At 34.5% G+C, this 18,412-nt stretch overlaps 1 protein-coding gene across 2 annotated transcripts in view; it reads right to left on the minus strand.

Annotated features, from left to right (window-relative positions):
• Positions 1-18,412, minus strand: part of ASCC3 (activating signal cointegrator 1 complex subunit 3) — a 251,099-nt gene that overhangs the window by 175,735 nt on the left and 56,952 nt on the right. For both annotated transcript variants that reach the window (XM_064412794.1, XM_064412795.1), the window contains exons 9-10: positions 9,467-9,667; positions 8,867-9,007 (exon numbers count right to left, since the gene is read on the minus strand). In XM_064412794.1, the coding sequence (XP_064268864.1) occupies positions 8,867-9,007; positions 9,467-9,667 (342 nt within the window). The remainder of the gene's footprint in view (positions 1-8,866; positions 9,008-9,466; positions 9,668-18,412) is intronic.

Below are 18,412 nucleotides of genomic sequence, written 5' to 3' on the forward strand. Positions count from 1 at the left end.
ATCTTACACGTGATGTCACAGAGTTTACTGCCTTTATTTCTGAGGGTTAAAGAGTTCAGTTGAAGAATTAACATCAGAGGCCAAAGTTACCACTTTGCTGTTTAACATCAGTATTTTTCACCTGCTTTACTATTTGCCCAAGTTGGTGTAAGAAGTAAGAAAACTGGGAGAACCATAGACTTCATAAAAATGGCACCCACAGAAAATTTCCTTCCTTGTCTTTAAAGGTCAGGAAATAACACTACAGTGGTAAAAAACTGGAAACTTGCTCCTGAGGTGAGGTAGATGGGCATATCAGCATTACAGAAATGAGCTCAACCTGCAAGGAAGTGGGAAATATAAGGATTCAAATATAAGGATTTTCCTCAGCTGCAGACTGTAGTAAGTGCAGACTCATTAAATCCAGGTTATGTCTTAATTTCCCTTTTGTTATTTCCTATTTTGGATCTCTGAAGAGGGTAATCTTAACTTTTCTTCCTTCTGCTTATCCATTGAAATACTTTCAGGATTCTGTTTTCTCCCTCCAAAAGCTGAAGAGAATGCATTTAACCCAGCTGAGGACTTGAGTGTTACTGGTCACAAACCTGAGCGTGGCTGCTACCAACTGGGAGTGTACACTTCTTACTGGTGAAAAGACTGCTATGATCAGAACTTTAACACACCCCACAGCATTTCAAATCTTGCAGATGTACAAAGACACATCCCTTCTGATTATATTTTAATTATCTTGCTTTCAGAAGTAAACACTAATTCAGAAATACAATTAACATTTACAAAAAAAAAAATAAAAGTAAGACAGAAAAAAACCAAACGTAACAGTCTGTGGCATGCCATCAAGCCTTGCCTCAAAGAGATCCTGGACAGTAGATTCTTAAACACACTTTTCTCTGAAGATATCATGATCAATGACTCAGGCAGCCAAATTTTATTTTGCACACTATGAGAACTTTCTTTTGCACACTATGGAAATACATATGGAAACAACAGTGCGAAGTGGAGATGACTTTGGGACACAGAAATCCTACTGTATAAAAAAGACTTTGACCCTTGACTCAGACCTCCACTTTAGTAAGGATTTCTGTTCTAAATATTTCAGTGTATATATTTTTCTTCATTTGAAAGTTAAGGCTTAATGTCATTTAGAGAAAGAAAGACTTTTTTTTAGATTGTGCAAAACTTTGAAAATAAGGAAGAAAGAAAGTTTTCTTTCAGCAAGGTTGTACTAAGGAATAGTCAGGGAGTTCTCTCAAAATAAAGGCAAGTTCCTTCTTCTCCCTTCTTTTTTCTTTCTTTCTTTTAAATTATATTTTTATATCTTCCTGCCCCAGTCCAAATTTTCCTCAAAAGAGGATATTCTGCTATTGAAACCAGGGGTGTGCATAGAAATCCAGCACTACTTTACATTCTAGGCATACTGGAAGAGAGATTATTACCCAGGTTAAACTCTGGTTTTGAAATGAACAACTTGAAAAGCAGAGGGTTTTTCAGTATCTGTGAGCTTTGTAATCGCTGCATCACTTCTGAAGGCCACTTCATGAAAGTTTAACTCCTCATACTAAAAGATATTTCTAGATTTTATTGCATCGAACACATCCAAAGCATCATTTTGTTCCTGGAAGGAAATAGATTGGCATCTAAAGTCAACAGCAATAGATGTTTGCAACAGCTTGAAGTAAAAGACCAATGGCATGGAGATGAAGGCCACTTGGAGAAGACTAACATCAGAGTAAGTGCTTGCAGGAATGAACAAAATATACAGAATAAGCAAAAAAGAGATTAGATAGGGACAAAGCACCAAGAGACCAGAAAATAAAATAGTACTATCTTGCTTCAAAGACACTTTAGATTGTACATTCTACATCATTTTCAGTGTAAGTTCTTAATATAATTTTCACAAAATGCTGTGGTAATACAAATGGGATAGCAATTGACAAATCAACCTTTTAAAAAAAGTCTTCTACAGTTATTTCTGTTAAAATGCAGTACAATACAATATAGTGTGAATTACTATTATGGGGAGAAGAGCTGTCGATATTCTGAATGAAAAACTTTCATAATTCTTGCTCATAAATGGAAACATTTTTGAATGAGTTTGATATGCATGACAAGATCATCATCCTTATTACTGTAAGGAATCACTAGCTCATGTACTTACAATATGAATAAGAAAAGTAACAGTATATGCATATTCAGCCTCTAATAGTGGGCTTTGTATATCCGTGAAGTGAGAAGCACATACGTTGCAGAATATCATAGAATATAATGCTCTAAAACTTAATAAAATGTATACAGGAAAAGTAACAGGAATCAACTTCACTATTTGCTTTTACTTAGAAGCATCTCTATACCCTATTAAAGTGCAGGAAATGAGAAACAGTATATGAGAAAAATAAAGCTGTAGATGAATCAGCAGGCACCTCAACTTTATAGCCCTCTTTTGCTTGAAATAGTTTTGGACTTGATTAGTTTTATATTGCAGTTAAGAACTTGAGAAAAAAGCATTATTCCATTTTATTAGTATCAGATTCCAATAGGGAATAAAGCCTTCATGACTTAATATCAGAGTCAATTGGCTGACAGAATCTATCAGAGTGACCATCCATATTACTCAGAGGTCCTGATGTTTTTTGTTCTCAGAACTACTTGCCCTATTCAGCTCTGATGCTTTTGTGGTCTCTGCTTCACTTCTCACTACTGCCTTGCCTTCAAAACTACAATTAACCAGCTAATCTTTGAGATGTCAAAATACACTTGGTCCTTCAGACTATTTCCTCTTGTCAAGAAAAGCATTATTTTCAGTAATCAGACAAATGTATTTGCCAATGCAAATGCAGCTTACACAAATTCTCTTTTCATATACAACACCACTGTTTACAATGACACCACCAATACTGTTGTATTACCCATGCTCTTCAAAAAGAATTGCCCTTTTGTTCTAAATTACTCTTATTTCAAGTATAAACATCTGGGTAAGTTGAATAGAAAAATAATCAGCTAATCCCATTTGCAATAAACTAAACAAAACTCACTTGGATTTTAAATACCAAAATTAAATCACCAGTGAAAGCAGTAACTTTATTTAAAAAAAAATCCCAAACTACAACTAACCGAGCTAGAAGTAACTGTGGTAGGTCAACCATTGCAGCTGGCAGATGCCCATCCAACCACTCTCACTTCCCCTCCTTTCCTGGACAGGGGGAGAGGGTAAGATGGAAAAGTGTATGGGTCAAGATAAAAGACTGGGAAGTCATGTACCAATTACTATCACAGGCAAAACAGACTTGACTTGGCAAAAATTAGTGGAAATTAAAAATTGAGTACAATAGTGAGGAAACAAAGACAAAACCTAAAAACTTCTTCCTGCTAGTCCCCCTTCTCCCCAGGCTCAACTTCACTGCTTTGTTCCAAAGTTCTCTACATCTCAGGGATGGGGGTTATACTCAGTCCATAACTTCATCTCACACATTCCTTCCTCACACTTTATCCCCATTCTGCTGTGCATCCCTACCACAGGATACACCTTCACAAACTGCTCCAACATGGGTCTTTTTCACGAGCACAATTCCCACCAGGTGCCTGTTCCAGCATGAGCTCTCCATAGGCCACCTTTTCCTCTACTGCACCATTGACCTGTTGCAGTGTGGGGTCCTCCAAGACCCCGGTGTGTTGCAATGTGGACATCAGCTCCAACACGGCCTTCAACGGGCTGTGAGGGAATCTCTGCTCCAGTGCCTGGAGCATCTCCTCCCCTCCTTCTGCTCTGACCTGGGTGCCCTGAAAGCATTCACATTTTTGAACTGCTCAACATTTGGCACTAGGCAAATTAAAGTAGTACCTTTTCTAAACCTATGAAGGATGGTTTCTTAGCAAGGTGTGAAGATAGATTGCATATGAACTGTGAGCAATGTTAAGAATCAACTCTGAAAGCAACGTGACTTTAGTTTATACAGGTTGATGGGAACAGAACACATATGACAGCCAGCTGCCCATTTTCTAAATAGCAGTTCAAGTCAGGTTTAGGAGCACTTTCTTCATTACCCAAACATGACAGCAAAAAATGTAAACTTTGAATTCGATTTCTTGAACATCATGGAATTTTTTAGAGCTCATAAAGAATGAAGGAGTTTTTTTTGTTTGTTTGCTCTTATGTGTTTGGGGTTTTTTAGTTGTTTTTTTTTAAATCGGTGAATGCTCCTATAGTTTTGTGCCTTCATTAAGGAAGAATGTTTTAGAAGCCCATTATGTAGAAAGCAGACTAAGGTGAGATAGAGCTTCTAATTTGTTTCTTCAATCAGACATGAAATTAATGTTTATCAAATCTGTGACAGAAAAAAGAGAGATATGTGGAGTCCAGCAGAAACACAGCAGTTTTGGAGGTGTCTATTTCTATGATGTCCTTCAGACCTATGTTGGGCACAGCCTTGCAGTTCAGTAAATGTATACAACTCTTTCTGTGGACCTCTAAGTACCTGAGTACTACGTAAATGTTACAGAAAATCCAATAACATGTTTTAAATGAATAGACCTTGCTTTCTGTATAATTAATTTTTTGATCAAGAAGAACCATAACAAAAATAGAAATGCTTTTCTTTTAAAAAAAACTATATTCTTATCGAGTTTAAAAATATTCAATATTTCAGAAGTGACAGAACCACGACTACTCACAGAATTACAGTTTGATTCATTTTCTCATAACATTTAGTTAAAAGACAGTACATTTCTTTTTCCTGCTGTCTGAATCCCTTTAACTCCAACAATATGAGAATGAAGGAACAGAGATACGTAGAGGTTTATAGGCTGGGGAAATTAGCCTACTTTCAAAATTTGACCAGATTTGTTTCCAACTACTACATCACACATGTGATCTGGCCTTAACAATAATACATATCTGTAACAAGTAAGGCTCATGAGAGTCAGGCACTCCTCAAAGCAAAAGAAGAGATCTAAGACCAATTAAAGTAATTTTGCTTGTAACTGCAGGTCTGATGCACAAAATAAAGCAAAAACATTATAGAAAACTTATTTCAGCTTCAAAATGTCAGTCTCACTTATATGTACTTATTTGAATTAGAATGCGGGCTGTTGACAATGATTATACCAAAACGCATCTAATACAAAACTGCTGAGGTACCAGTTTAAAGGTGAGAAACATTCACACTAACTGAAAATGCAATAAAACATCAAAATAACTTTTCTTAAAAAGAAAATAAAATATATTTAACAGGGTAATTTTCAAAAACTATTTTTAAATTTTATAAAGGTAGAAGAAACTTTGATAAGCTTTTACTATGTTATGCCAAGAATCTTAACTTTGTTTTATGCTATTTTGGCATAAAACATTAAAAAATTATCTTCTACAATTTTTAATGCCCACTATATTTGTATTAAGGCCAGAAGGCATTTCTGCATTCTGCAGAGGCTACCACTGTTTTGCACAAGTTAAGGCATGATGCCACTCATCCATCAGCTTACAACACACTGTGCCCAGGGCAAGACACTGCTTTCAGACTTGGTGATTACCTTATAAATCTATACTGCTCCAATTCCAGCTGTATTCTCCAAACTTTCAAAAGACAACTGCAACTACATTGTATTTGTTGCAAATGCAAGGTCAAACCATTCTATGTTTCTATGAAGGGAAATTGTCTCAGAGTTTGAACACACATCCCACATGTTAAACTTCTAACTGTGGCTTTCAATGCCTAAGATGTGGGGAGCAGGTTGGAAAACTGACGGAAGAGTCAGCAAAAACTATTTTCACTTTTCTTTTTAAGCCAATTTCATTATTAGTAAAATCAGAAATAACTTCTTTTAAAAGCTTATGAAGTGTGTTGGAATCATAGAAACGTTCATGAATATTCAATAATAGCATTGGAAGTAAAATCATATAATGTATAATACTATAGAAGTATGGAGCAGCAAGAAACATGGCTACCTTCTGGATGGGTATAAATGACAGCTGGAAAGCACAGAGGGAGTTATTGCTGGAAAAATGTGGTATAGACCTTTTAATTGGAATTTTAAAAAAAATATTTAAAATATTTTATTCCATCATAAAAGGAATGAAAATTTAAATTCCTTGTTACTTTTTTTTTCCTAGTATTTATATCCTTTAAAAATATTTTTAGAAAAAAATAATAGAGGTAGTTCCCACTGTACATTAAGGGTGTATCCCTGAGAAGAGAGACAGTTACCAATTTGTGAGATAAAGCAATTTTTCCTCATCAAGATAAGCACTAGAGCTATATGTAATAACTTACAAAACATATATCCTTAAATATACACCAGCAAAGTATGAAGAATGAAGCAAGCAGGATGGAAAGGAAGCAGAAAATTATCAGGATTGTCACTTAAGCACTACTTCTAACTAATACCTGACAATCACCTTATTTTTACGTCTTTCAGCGTGACTGATTTGATTCACCAGAGGACAAAAATAAAGGTGGTGAAAATGCAACTGCTCAGAAAACAGGCAGAAGACAACTGTCACAGGAGATATTTATCAGGCCTTCAGTTGCCTAGAAGTATCAGCTGAGATCTTGTGAAAATGTTATCCAGACAAAAATGTGAAATGTGAAAATGTTATACCAGCATCTACTTCAGCTGATGATCCTACTCTCTGCCTTTTACTGCCTCATACATATATACAGTATATATATGAAATATATTGTCCCTATGTATATAAACTGTGTTCATGAATCCACCTGCCACAGCATTAATTCTTACAGGAAAAACTGCTTTCCTGTTAAACAAAGTACTTCATTACTTACACAACTAAAGGCTAGAAAACAGTGCAATGACTGGCAAAGCAAATGCAAAAGTATAAAGAAAGCAGCAACACCTATCAGCGTATTCCTTTCTGAGAAATGTATGCATTAGAGAGGCTGACAAGTAAAATGAAGTTTTGAAGCAAGAATCAATTTAATACAGAGTAAAAAATGGTGAAAGAAACTTGCTTGGATGAAGTGGTTTAAAGTGCCTAGCTGAGCAAAGAAAGCTCATGAGTTTTGATAGAAAACAGTATATGTGCAGAGCAATAAGCAGAGCCGGCACAAGCAAGTGCTCTTTCCTCAGTTTGTAACATGCTACATATTTGCTGTGCAATTCGTTATGCAGGAATAAAACATTGCACACTGCTGGGCTACAGAATCTTCAAAAACAGCCGCAGCAATTACACTGGTAACTCTTGGATTGGTATCATCTCTGATCCTCACCTTCTACATTTCTGATTAATTATAAGACTGACTAGATATGACAAACAAGAGAAAATAAGTCCCAGAATTTTAGCCTTTATATTTTTTTCTTTTAACCTTCCCAATGTTTTGAAGACCAAAAACACAAAACTGAGTACAAGCAAAACTGAAATTAATCAACACTTTAACTATAGTTTATTTGAAAATGTAGGAACTGAGTTTTGGGTCACAAACACAATGGCTTCCAAATTTTTCCTCTTCTGGAGACCATTTTTCTTTCACCTCCACTGTTCCCAAAAGTTTTGAAACTACAAATACACTTCAGATTACTGTTTCTATACTACGACACACATAGGAAACTTTAGAAATCCCTTGAAGGAAAGTTTCAGGCAAAAAAAGCTAATTTCAAAGCAATTAAATGAGTCCATGGCAGGGGAAAAAAATTCCACATCCTCCCTTTTCTATTTCTTCTTGATTTATATACATCAATCTGCTTTAGCCTCTTCCCGACAACAAAATTAAGAATTATGCTAGTAGTGGCATGCTGAATGAAATAAAAGAGCATGATGAACCAGACAGTCTTCCTACACTCAAGTTACTAAGTTTCTCTAAGTTAACACTCTGTATATATTAATAAGTTCCCATTACCAGAGTAATAAATTTCAGCTTTTTAAACTATTTCCCATACAAATTTTTTTATAAAGCCTGAAATATTTTTTGTTTCTTTTGTTCCCTTACTTTTTTTGCTTGATATAAGCAGAGTACTGATAACAAGGTGAGTTTGTAGGAATTATATTGCTAACTAGAAGAGCAAGCATAAATAGCACTTTTCCATTCTACATTCATTCTGTTCATCCAGCTTTGTCCTTATATTCAGAGCAGGCTTTTCTACTGTCACTTTCAGTTTCAACAGTGATTACACATTATCTCTCTCTCTATTAAAACCATGATCTACTTGATTATGTGCCCTAGCTGAAAAGTACTGTGAAAACAGGAAGCAATTTAAAATGGTAATTTGGTTCAATTACTAAAAGCTGCTGCCAAACTTTTTTAATTTTGTAAACTCTGATTTTAGGTAGATGGTGTTGCAAAGTCACTCTGATAAAGTACCAGTGATTTTACTGTCACTCACTGATATTGGTTATGTACCAACATGTATGCATATGCATCTTCTAATTGCTATTCACAACTTCATACTGGATAACGACTGCAGTGGTCCTCCTAATAATTAATTACATACTGACACATTCTTGTCATGTGGAGGGTTTTTCTCTCCACTCACCATAAAAATGTTAAATACCTCAAAGCTACGACTGCTAAAATAAACCTACAGTTTTTTGTTTGTTGCTGTTTTTTTTTTTTGGTTGGTTAGGTTTGCTTGTTCGTTTTTTCAAAAAATAAGGTGTTATTTTAACATATCAGCAACAATATTGTTACAGCATTTTGGATTTCTTAGGAACTTACCATTTGCAGACCAAACTTTAAACTTCTCAGAGATGTTTTTTATTGAAGAATTCTGAACTTATATCAGTGTACATAATCACTGTAATTAGAGGTGTAGCAATGTTTCAGCTGCTTCACCAATACTGTTACTAGGAGTTTGAAGAGCAGTGTACCTATGAAAAGGTACAAACACACACACAGAGAACAGTATTTGGAAAGATTAAGCATACCTGTGTTCGCAGGATTTCGCCTTTTGACAGTTGCATATCACCAGTCAACTCTTTCACAGTAATGCCAAGTGGCTCCAGACGCTTGCTGAAGTAATTTGTCATTTCGGCTGCCAAAGCCTTCATAGGAGCAACATACACAATCTGCACCAAAACAACACTCACTTGATAAATGAGCAAACCCCACAATGTTGTTTGTTTCATGGCAACCATTACAAATCACAATTTATTGTGAAATATGATGCCAGGCACTTACACTGAAAAATCTTAATAGTGATATATGAAAAGTAGTTATCTTTGTTGGATAAGTGTGCAGCTGTTTAAAGGACAATGGATTTTGTTTATACAGCCTCATCACTTTGAAAATTGGTTCTGCATGAAAGCTAAATGCATTTTCATAGCTTTTTATGCACATAATAAGATTTTTAGAACACAAGTAAGAATAGCTTTAACAATAATGAAGCAAATCAAAACTGGCCTTATCTTTAACTCGGAAAAGTCTAATATACTGGAGAACTTCCTGATTTCATATTCTGTGTATAACAAATAATAGATTTCACCTTACAAGTTAAAAAGCTGTTATTTGATTCATTAAACTCCTACCTTAAACTCATCCTTTTTGATAACACCATGCTGGACATGCTGGCGAATTTCATGAAGGATTGTCAGCATGGCAATGTTGGTCTTCCCAGCTCCAGTGGGGGCACAGATCAGCATGTTCTCGTTTGTGTTGTAGGCAGTCTCGAAAACTATGGACTGGATTCGGTTTAGCCTTTTCATGCCTTTAAAAGCAAGTTGTCCAATCTGTTGAAACAAACAACACACATATCTTGGATTTTTCATAGAAGTTTGTACATGTGTGTGTGTATCTATGTATCCATTAATCATACGAAAAAGAGCACATGGAAACAAACCTTCAGATACCGGTCGTAATATATTTAGTATTCCAAGTTTTTTTTATTCTGAGGATACCACTTCTACTCAACCCTCAAACAGGGAATCAATAAAGAAAACAAATTATAGCAGGATAACATCCGCTAAAATTAATCAAAATCTTTAGCTTCATGCTATTTCACCACCTACTTTTTTTACTGAAGTGTGGGAACAAAACTAATATGCAGTAAAATATGGAACTATTAGTAACTAAACATCAGAAAAACAGCATTAACAAGAAAAGAACAATATACATCTCAAAATCCAGGATGAAAAACTATGACTACTCTACTGGAAGATGAGGCAGTCAAACACTGGAACTCAGTAATTTTTGCAAACACAGACACACAAATTCAGTAAAACTTTCTCTTGCTTCTGAGAAGATCTTCATCTTGCAATTGTTCATGTTCAGACCTTTCTCCAACAATATTGACAAGCTGCAGTACCAAAAGCAACATAAAACTTGTACATGTAGTCCAAAACAAGCATAAGAGAATGTTTAGAAAAAAATAAATTTTATAGTTGATACAGGAAATTATGCTTAATAGAATTTAATGCATGTTTAAATCTTATAAAGTACAAATCATAAGTTACAGTAATACTTTGCTCCTATTGGGCTCTCTGAAAAATTATATTTTTACCAGGAAAGAACCACTGTACAGAGACAGTGGCAGTTCCTGCATTTGAAGATTATAAACTGAAGAACAGTCCCTAAAATATAAAATTAATTTTCTAATAAGCTTAGTTTTTCTTAGTTACTTTTCAAAGATGTTTAAAATAGACTGCAGAATACCTAATTATTTTCTTTCTACAGATTTAATTACCTGCTTCTACTACAAAGAATGAAAACTATCTTACTGATATATTTGAAGATTGTAATTTTTATTTTTTTGTAGGAAACAACAAAAGTACAGTAAAGAACAAGCCTCAAAAAAATCTTCTGAAGATCTTTTCCATTATTCTGGGTGCTTTAATTAATTTACAGTGGTTTTCTATGGTAAAAGCCTCTCTACAAAATATACTTCCCAATTCATTCCAATACTAAGCAAATTATTTGAGCAGGACTTCCCCAAGTAATGCAAGCTTAGGAATGAGGGCTTCATCAGCTATTTACATCAAATACTTCACTTAAATTTGCAACAAACAACACTAAGCCTATCATTATGCTGCAGCTTCCTTGTAGTAGCCTCATGTGAGGGTTCGGATACAAATTACAAATTTAGATTAATAGACCGTTACCATTTTCACAAAAAAATGAAAATGCTCTACTCTTAAATCTAAAGGAATGATGTACTTAATGACTAATCAACTGTAGTTTTATTTTAAAAGGCAAGGCTTTGAACATGAAAAAACAACATTCACTGATCTAGAAGTCAACGAAAAAGCTACGCAATCAACACTCTTTTTGAATAACGTCCTTTTCAATTTAACAGTGCCTTTGTCTTAGAGCTTTTGGGTTGAAAACTTCCTACGCCCCACTGAAAAAGTAAGTACTATTCAAATCATGAAGTGCATTTGTATTTGTAGGATTGACAAATCTCAAATATATCCAAACATCTATTTTAAACCATTGTCTCTTTGGTGAAGAAAAACAAAGAATCTAATGTAACTAATTTTTGCACTTGTCATCTGAAGTTTCTTCAGATTTTTAGTCACTGAATTTCAGGATTACAACAACTTTCACTGTCACTGTGTTTGCAAAGTTTACTCTCCTTGCAACACTACAGGAAGAAAGCTTATTTCTTTTGCACCAAGTTTTGTATACATAATGTGTACTTTGTGTGTCATCTTCAAAATTAATTTCATCTTCATGAATGAGACTCAACATATTAAAGGTTTCTGGGAGACCTGTTGAATATCTCAGTACTATCAGGGTTCAATCAGCTATTTGCATGGCCTCCTTAGTCATTTTAGGTTTCCAACTTGCCTGTTACTTCATTTGGAGATTTCTTGACAGGTCTTTATAATTGGTTGTGTTTTTCCTTTCCCCTCCCACTCCATCGAGTTACTTTTAGAAGCTATTATAAACACTGCATAAAGTTCACACTGATGAACACCATTTAGTGTGTTTATAACAAAGGATCTACAGAGAGAAACTTACAAAGACAACTAGTGATTACAGACTTGAACTAAGAAAACACTACATTACACAATATTACATTATTTAAAGATGCAATTTTCTAAACAAAAAAGTCTAAATGAAGTCCAGCCTAAATATATTCAGAAATGTATGACAGGAATTTTTCACAGTTACCCAACTGAATTTGTGTGGCTTTACACATACAGATCACCTTACAGCAATGTGATTGTTAATACCCTTAAATATATCTTAAGTTTTCTTAAACTACTGCCTGTAAAAATACGCTGCTCCAGCTTCTCTCAAACTTTAAGTGCACAGCATAAAACATCTTTTTCCTTTCCTTTACATTTGGCAGAAATTACATATACTATAGCCCTAGGACATGCAATTGTAAACAAAAATAAACACATATTTAGAAAAATAAAAGTAATTTCCTGCCTCTTTTCCTATTGGAAAATATTAACACCGTGGATTAAGATTGGTAAGCAGCAATAAAAAAACAGATGTTCCAGAAAAAAATAGAGGAAGCTGTGTAGCAAGTTAGAAAAATTAACTTCAGCTTGTTTTCTAGAAAGATGCTAAGCCTATTGAAATAGGAATATTAAGAGCAGAATAAAGATTAAACAAAAAAACCAAACCCAAAACAAACAAACAAACAAAAAAACCCAAACCTACAAAAAAGCCTGGTTAAGAACTAGAACTTTTAAAAAATAATGGTATTCTGAATCAGAACCTAGTTTTTCATCCAACACACCAATTAATTTTCAAGCTGGCACTCACAAATCAATATACAATATACAGAATCACAAAACAGTCAATGAATAATCTTTGCAAGTTAACTCTGCAGGAATATACGAAGGATTAAAAAGGCTACAAGAGAAAGTACCTCTAGAGGGAAAAAATATCCTAAGACATCTTCAAACTAAGTCCCCATTAAGTTACAAAATATTATCTTTCCTCTAAATTTCATTTTATTCCATGCAGTAAGTACAAATGCATATCTGAAACCAGTAGTTTTGCCCTTATAAAAGGGTAAGGCAAATACAGAAATACAACAGTAGGCATGGAAGTCCACAGTTTGACAAAGGTACTAGAAGATTTATTTTTTTAAATTGTCATTTGCACATACTACATATTTTTAAAATGGAAAACAATTTTTTTCCCCTCTGGCACATAAACATCAGCCACAGCTTCTACAAACCAACTCCTTTTCAGATAAACCAATGAAACCCCTTCTTGCCTAAAGGACTGGCAGCCACTGGATGGCAGAAAGTGATTTTGACTGAAAATTAATGAGATGCAACATTTTTAGCCTTCTACGGCTGATTTATCCCTATAATTCAACACAAACCATAGGAAGTTTGAGTAGAATACAATCTGAATGTTACCCTCAACTAACAGGATTTCAAGCCTGTGATGATGCCATTTTTACACAAGTATGAATCAATACAAAAAGCCACTGAGAAGCAACTCTTTCCACAAACCAGATGATACTCAAAGCAGCTGTGACGTGAATGAATAAACCCCTTGATTTTACTTCAGTAAGCTTTCAAATTCTCTCCCATGGAATTTATTGTAACAATTAATGCATTTATGAATAAATGAGATTACACTTAATCAAGATATTCTAAATCAGAAATTTCATCAGAAAGATATTTGTGTGTTGGTGCTCCGACAGCAATTTAAAAATAGGACAAATTTGTTTAAGTCATTCAAGTAATATTCATGAACAAGTCCTCACAGTTCAGTCTGCAGGCAAGCTTCAGCTCTGAAACATAACTGCTTTAGCAACACAGCAGTGGCAGCATCTGCCCTACATAGCACAGATCATCAGCACTTAAGACAGAGTTTTAGTCATGCAATTCATCACCAAGACCTTGTAGAAATGCTCTGTAACGATGACGACTTCTTCTGTCAATTATAATAAAGTAATAAGATTACTACCCATTTATCTTAGAGATAATCCATTGCACCCATAAGCCAAGGCTGAACTTTCATTTCATGTAGTATTTGTCCTACACATTGGCTTAATTTTAATGTAGAACTATTTTATGCAAAGTATCTTATATATTCTCAGGTGAAACAAATCCCATTCTGCAGTCAGCTGTTCTACTATACTTTCAGTTAAAAAGCTAATTGATCTAACTGGTAATAGTATGACTAATCCATGCTTTTTTACATAAAAACCATGAAATTCAGGATGCAAAGCTCTGCTGTTCCTTGTTCTGACACATAAATAATCTCTAGGTCATCTTTCCACTCTGCTGTCCTCTGGAATGTTGCTGGTTAAAACACCTATCTATGCATATATACTCATATGCACACACAAATATATGTTTTTATATGTATGTATAGACACATATACATTTTAATAAATACATTCCCATTATCCTTCTGAATAATGAATAACTAGTAGTTCCCCCCTGCTTTCTAATTATGTATCTATACACTTAAAGCACTTTTGTGCCAGTGTAAATCCTGTTTTGTTTCTGAAGGTACACCCAGAAATAAACATAGATGTTATACCTAAGGGACTTCCACAGCTCCCTCTCCTGATGATACTTTTCATATTCTGCTACTTCCATGAAAAAGTGGTAGCTCATGAGATTTAGAAAGAGAAATAAATAAAAATGTAACTATATAAATAGCGTAAAAGAAAAATTATTTTTATATTATCTTAGAAGAACTGTTTGAGAATATAATTTTCTACCTGCCCCAAAGACTGAAATGTTGTCTTTCAAAGTGTGCATATACATTTTAAGCAAAGGCTCATAACACGTAAAAGAAAAACTGCATGATGTTTGGATCTGCTCCATTTAGCACCAAATCATATCAGTGAGATTTCATTGGACTTAGGGGAACAATTTTTGCAGGAACAAGTAGCACACACAAAGATACGAAAATTATACAAGCGTACCAAATAGACCTTATGACTGGCTTTGGGCCATAATCTGCATTACAATTTCTTCAAGTAACTACAAATTATATCTCATCCAAAGTATAATACCTGAAGAGTTATGTGCTATAAAGAAAGCTTGGAGTAAAACGTTAGACAGATGCAAATAACAAAGGGCACCAGAGAACCAGCAGCTTATTTCAACACCATACCTGCTACACCTGACTAGCCTAGAACGGAAAGCAATTCTTGCATGGTATGGGCCGTTGGGGTCACTGTTAGCAGCAACCACACATCACAGAATCATTTAACTTAGAAATCATCCAGTTCAGCCCCTCTGTTCAAATCAGGATCACTTACACCTATGCAGTTACATTTCAACTATCAACCAGGATGGAGTCTCCATAACCTTTCTCTTCAATGTGCACCAGTATTTGACCACCTCACAATAAAAAATTCCTCTGTTCAGGTGAAATTTCTTGTGTCTTAATTTGTGCCCATTTCCTCTGGAGCTGGGCACCACTGATGAGAGTCTGGCTCTCTCTTTGTTAATCATTCTCACATCAGGTATTTATATACCCTTGTCAGATTCCCCCTAAGCCTCCTCTTCAGCTCTCTCACAATTTCCTCACCCCAAAGATGCTCCAGTCCTTTAATAAGATTAAGTCAGAAGAATTCCTAGAAAAAACAAATAATGAACCATAAGGGTAAAATTATACTCTGATATTTTAGAACAGAGAAGCCCATATAAGACCTCTTTAAATATGTTCTTAGTTGGAATTAATCATCTTTTAGAAAACTGTACAGAGTCTTAATTTTAAAATTATCACCACATTCAGTGATTAATGCAGTAAGTATTTAAGTAGTAGTAGCCATCAGATACCAGGGGAATGTCCACACTTTCAAGCTATATTAGGATCTTTAAACTCAAAATGAACACTGCAAAATTCTCCTGGATTCTAACAGAGTTCACTAGAGTAAAAGGAAGTATCCTGAGAGGAAAAAAAGTTATATAGTCATTCTATATTAAAGGATCACCCCAGCTCAAAGTCACAATAGCACAAAAACAATGAAAATTATTATGATTTTGCTTTTTTAGGAATGTTGTTTCTAAATTGTTTTTAAAAACTGCCTCTCCAGACCTTTTATACTTCACATTTACCAAACACTAAGAGTATTATTGAATTATTCAATTCTCAAAAATGTCAAAATTCTGGGCAGCTCATAACAGTGACTGCTGTTCAAGAAACAAACTTTCACTAAAGAAGATCCAGACTCCATCCAGAGAAGTCCTGAACACTTTCATTAAAAAACAAATTGCAGCAAAATTAGGAGTATAATATTCTCCTACCACCTACAGAAACTTAGGTCCTCCTTGAAAAAAAGAGCAAGTGAAAACCAAAAGAAGTCAAAGAAAAAAAGCCTCTGTCTCTGGTTTTGTGTGTTTGTGTTTTTGTTTGGTTCTTTGATTTTTTTTTTTTTTGGTTGTTGTTGCTGTTTGTTTGTCTTGCTCGTCATCAGTCCTGCCTTCTGCACTCTTGAAGAAAGAAGAGCGATCTATTCAAAATCAAGCAGTTTTAGGGAAAATATTTACCTTCATATATGGCAGCTAAGAGTTTACATGCCTGAAGCAATTTCAACAAAAATCCTTGTAAGTCTATAGTTACATTGTCACCAACTTTATTATATATAAACTATTCTGCTGATGAGCAACACTATACAAACAACTGCAGCAGTCGTACCTTTTCTACAGACTTCTGAATAATTCAACCACTTACTCTTATACTAAAAACACAACACTGGAAAACATCTGGATTCAGTGTGTAGATTAAAACCAAAGACATGTGCATGTATATATCCCAAATCCCAAAATCTGAAGGAAATTACAGAACCCCACTATGGCACTATAAGGCTTTCACTGCTCTGAGTTAAAAAAACTGAAACAGCTTGGGGGATCACCTCCCCTCACTGGGAGAATTGTGTTGTGTTCATCAACCTAGTTATAATATGACAAAAGATTATAGACAGAGTGATTATACCCTCTGGTGATTTGATTTGAGGAATTGGTAACAAAGTGTTTCAGAGAGATTCTTCCACAAAAGCAACTCTTCCTACAGAAAATGTGCGTAAGTTTTGGCATCCAAACAGACACACAGGAGAGATTCTGATTTCAGTGACACTGCTGCAAACTCAAAAGTATCCAACGACAAGAGAATAATTCCAGATTACAGCAATGAAATGGAAATCAGAACACAGCCTCCTCTTGGAGCCTTCTGATGCCATTTGTGAATTACACACAAAAATTACCTTGAACTAATGCAGCTGAAGGAAAATTGGCAACAGTTGTGGCATTTCCTAATAACCTCAGAAGTTAAAGTCTTATGAGGATAGAAGGATTTGGGTTTAATTTGATCACATTTCATCCATATTAAATGTAACCAAATAAAGGTTTTCTTCCTTATGAAGTTTAAAAACATGCTGTGCAAAGCTAAAACTATGGGAGAATGAAAGATTAAAAAATAATAAAAGAACAAAAATGTACAAATTAAAAAAAAAATTAAAATCTACATTCAAAATATCTACAATTGTTAAAGAAACACTTTAGATGTCCTGGCCTGCTATGTATTGAGCTGTATCTATCTCCACTATCTCCCTGACTTTTCTACATGGAGCAACGAGGAAACTCATGATGTTTATATGCTACAGTTTATTTTTCAGGTTTTGTTAGGGTTTTTTTCTGATTCAGAGAACACTCTTATAATTTCTTATACTTAAATACAACTAAAAGAGACTTCTCCTAGCTCTGTTGATGGCATATTGCTTTCATAATTTACTCCACTGGGAAAACACAACGCATCTCTAAGAGGAAAAAACATCACTATTAGATGCACACTGACTCAAAAGCAACTGCAATCAAAAAGATAATATAGGAAAACCTCTCCTAGTTGTTCAAAAATATAGACACTGCAAGGCAAAAGGACAAACAAATAATAAATAATAAAGGAAAGACAACAAAGATATTGAGAAAGTAGCTACATACATTCTGGCCATTGGTGAAAAAAAGTCAGGTTACCAACATGCAGCATAGGAACTGAAGTCCTTTTTTTCTAACCAATATAAAACTATTTCAGCTAACATTTCCCAAGTAAAGAGATTATGATATGCTATGAAACTACATAAAAATTACTTTTTGGTAATTGAAATACTCTATGAATCACCATTTATTAACTAGCTGGAAGAATTTTGTAACAACTGCATCATATCAAGAGAAATTTATCCTTTTTCTTCTTGTTTCATTTTTGAAAGAATGTCACTACTAACATATGAATAGCCCATCAGTTATGAAGTCAATCTTCTAGTCATATAGTTCCTCTTCCCCAAAATCTTTTGAAAACATTTAAAATTATTTGGTGATGTCTAAGTAAATCCCTTGATAAACCATCTCAGACCCATTTCTATCACTAAAAGACACAGCTCATCCTTATCTAAGAGAAAAGATTCATGTCTTAAGGAGCATACAGAAATTTGTGCTAATTAAAGACAACATTAAAATCAGACAAACTATAACTTGTCTAAAATAATTTGAGTGAGAGTTAATCTTTTAAATGTTGCAGCATTTCAGAACTAGCATATACCTCCC

This window comes from Passer domesticus, chromosome 3 (genome assembly GCF_036417665.1).
Source record: "Passer domesticus isolate bPasDom1 chromosome 3, bPasDom1.hap1, whole genome shotgun sequence".
Taxonomy (NCBI): domain Eukaryota; kingdom Metazoa; phylum Chordata; class Aves; order Passeriformes; family Passeridae; genus Passer; species Passer domesticus.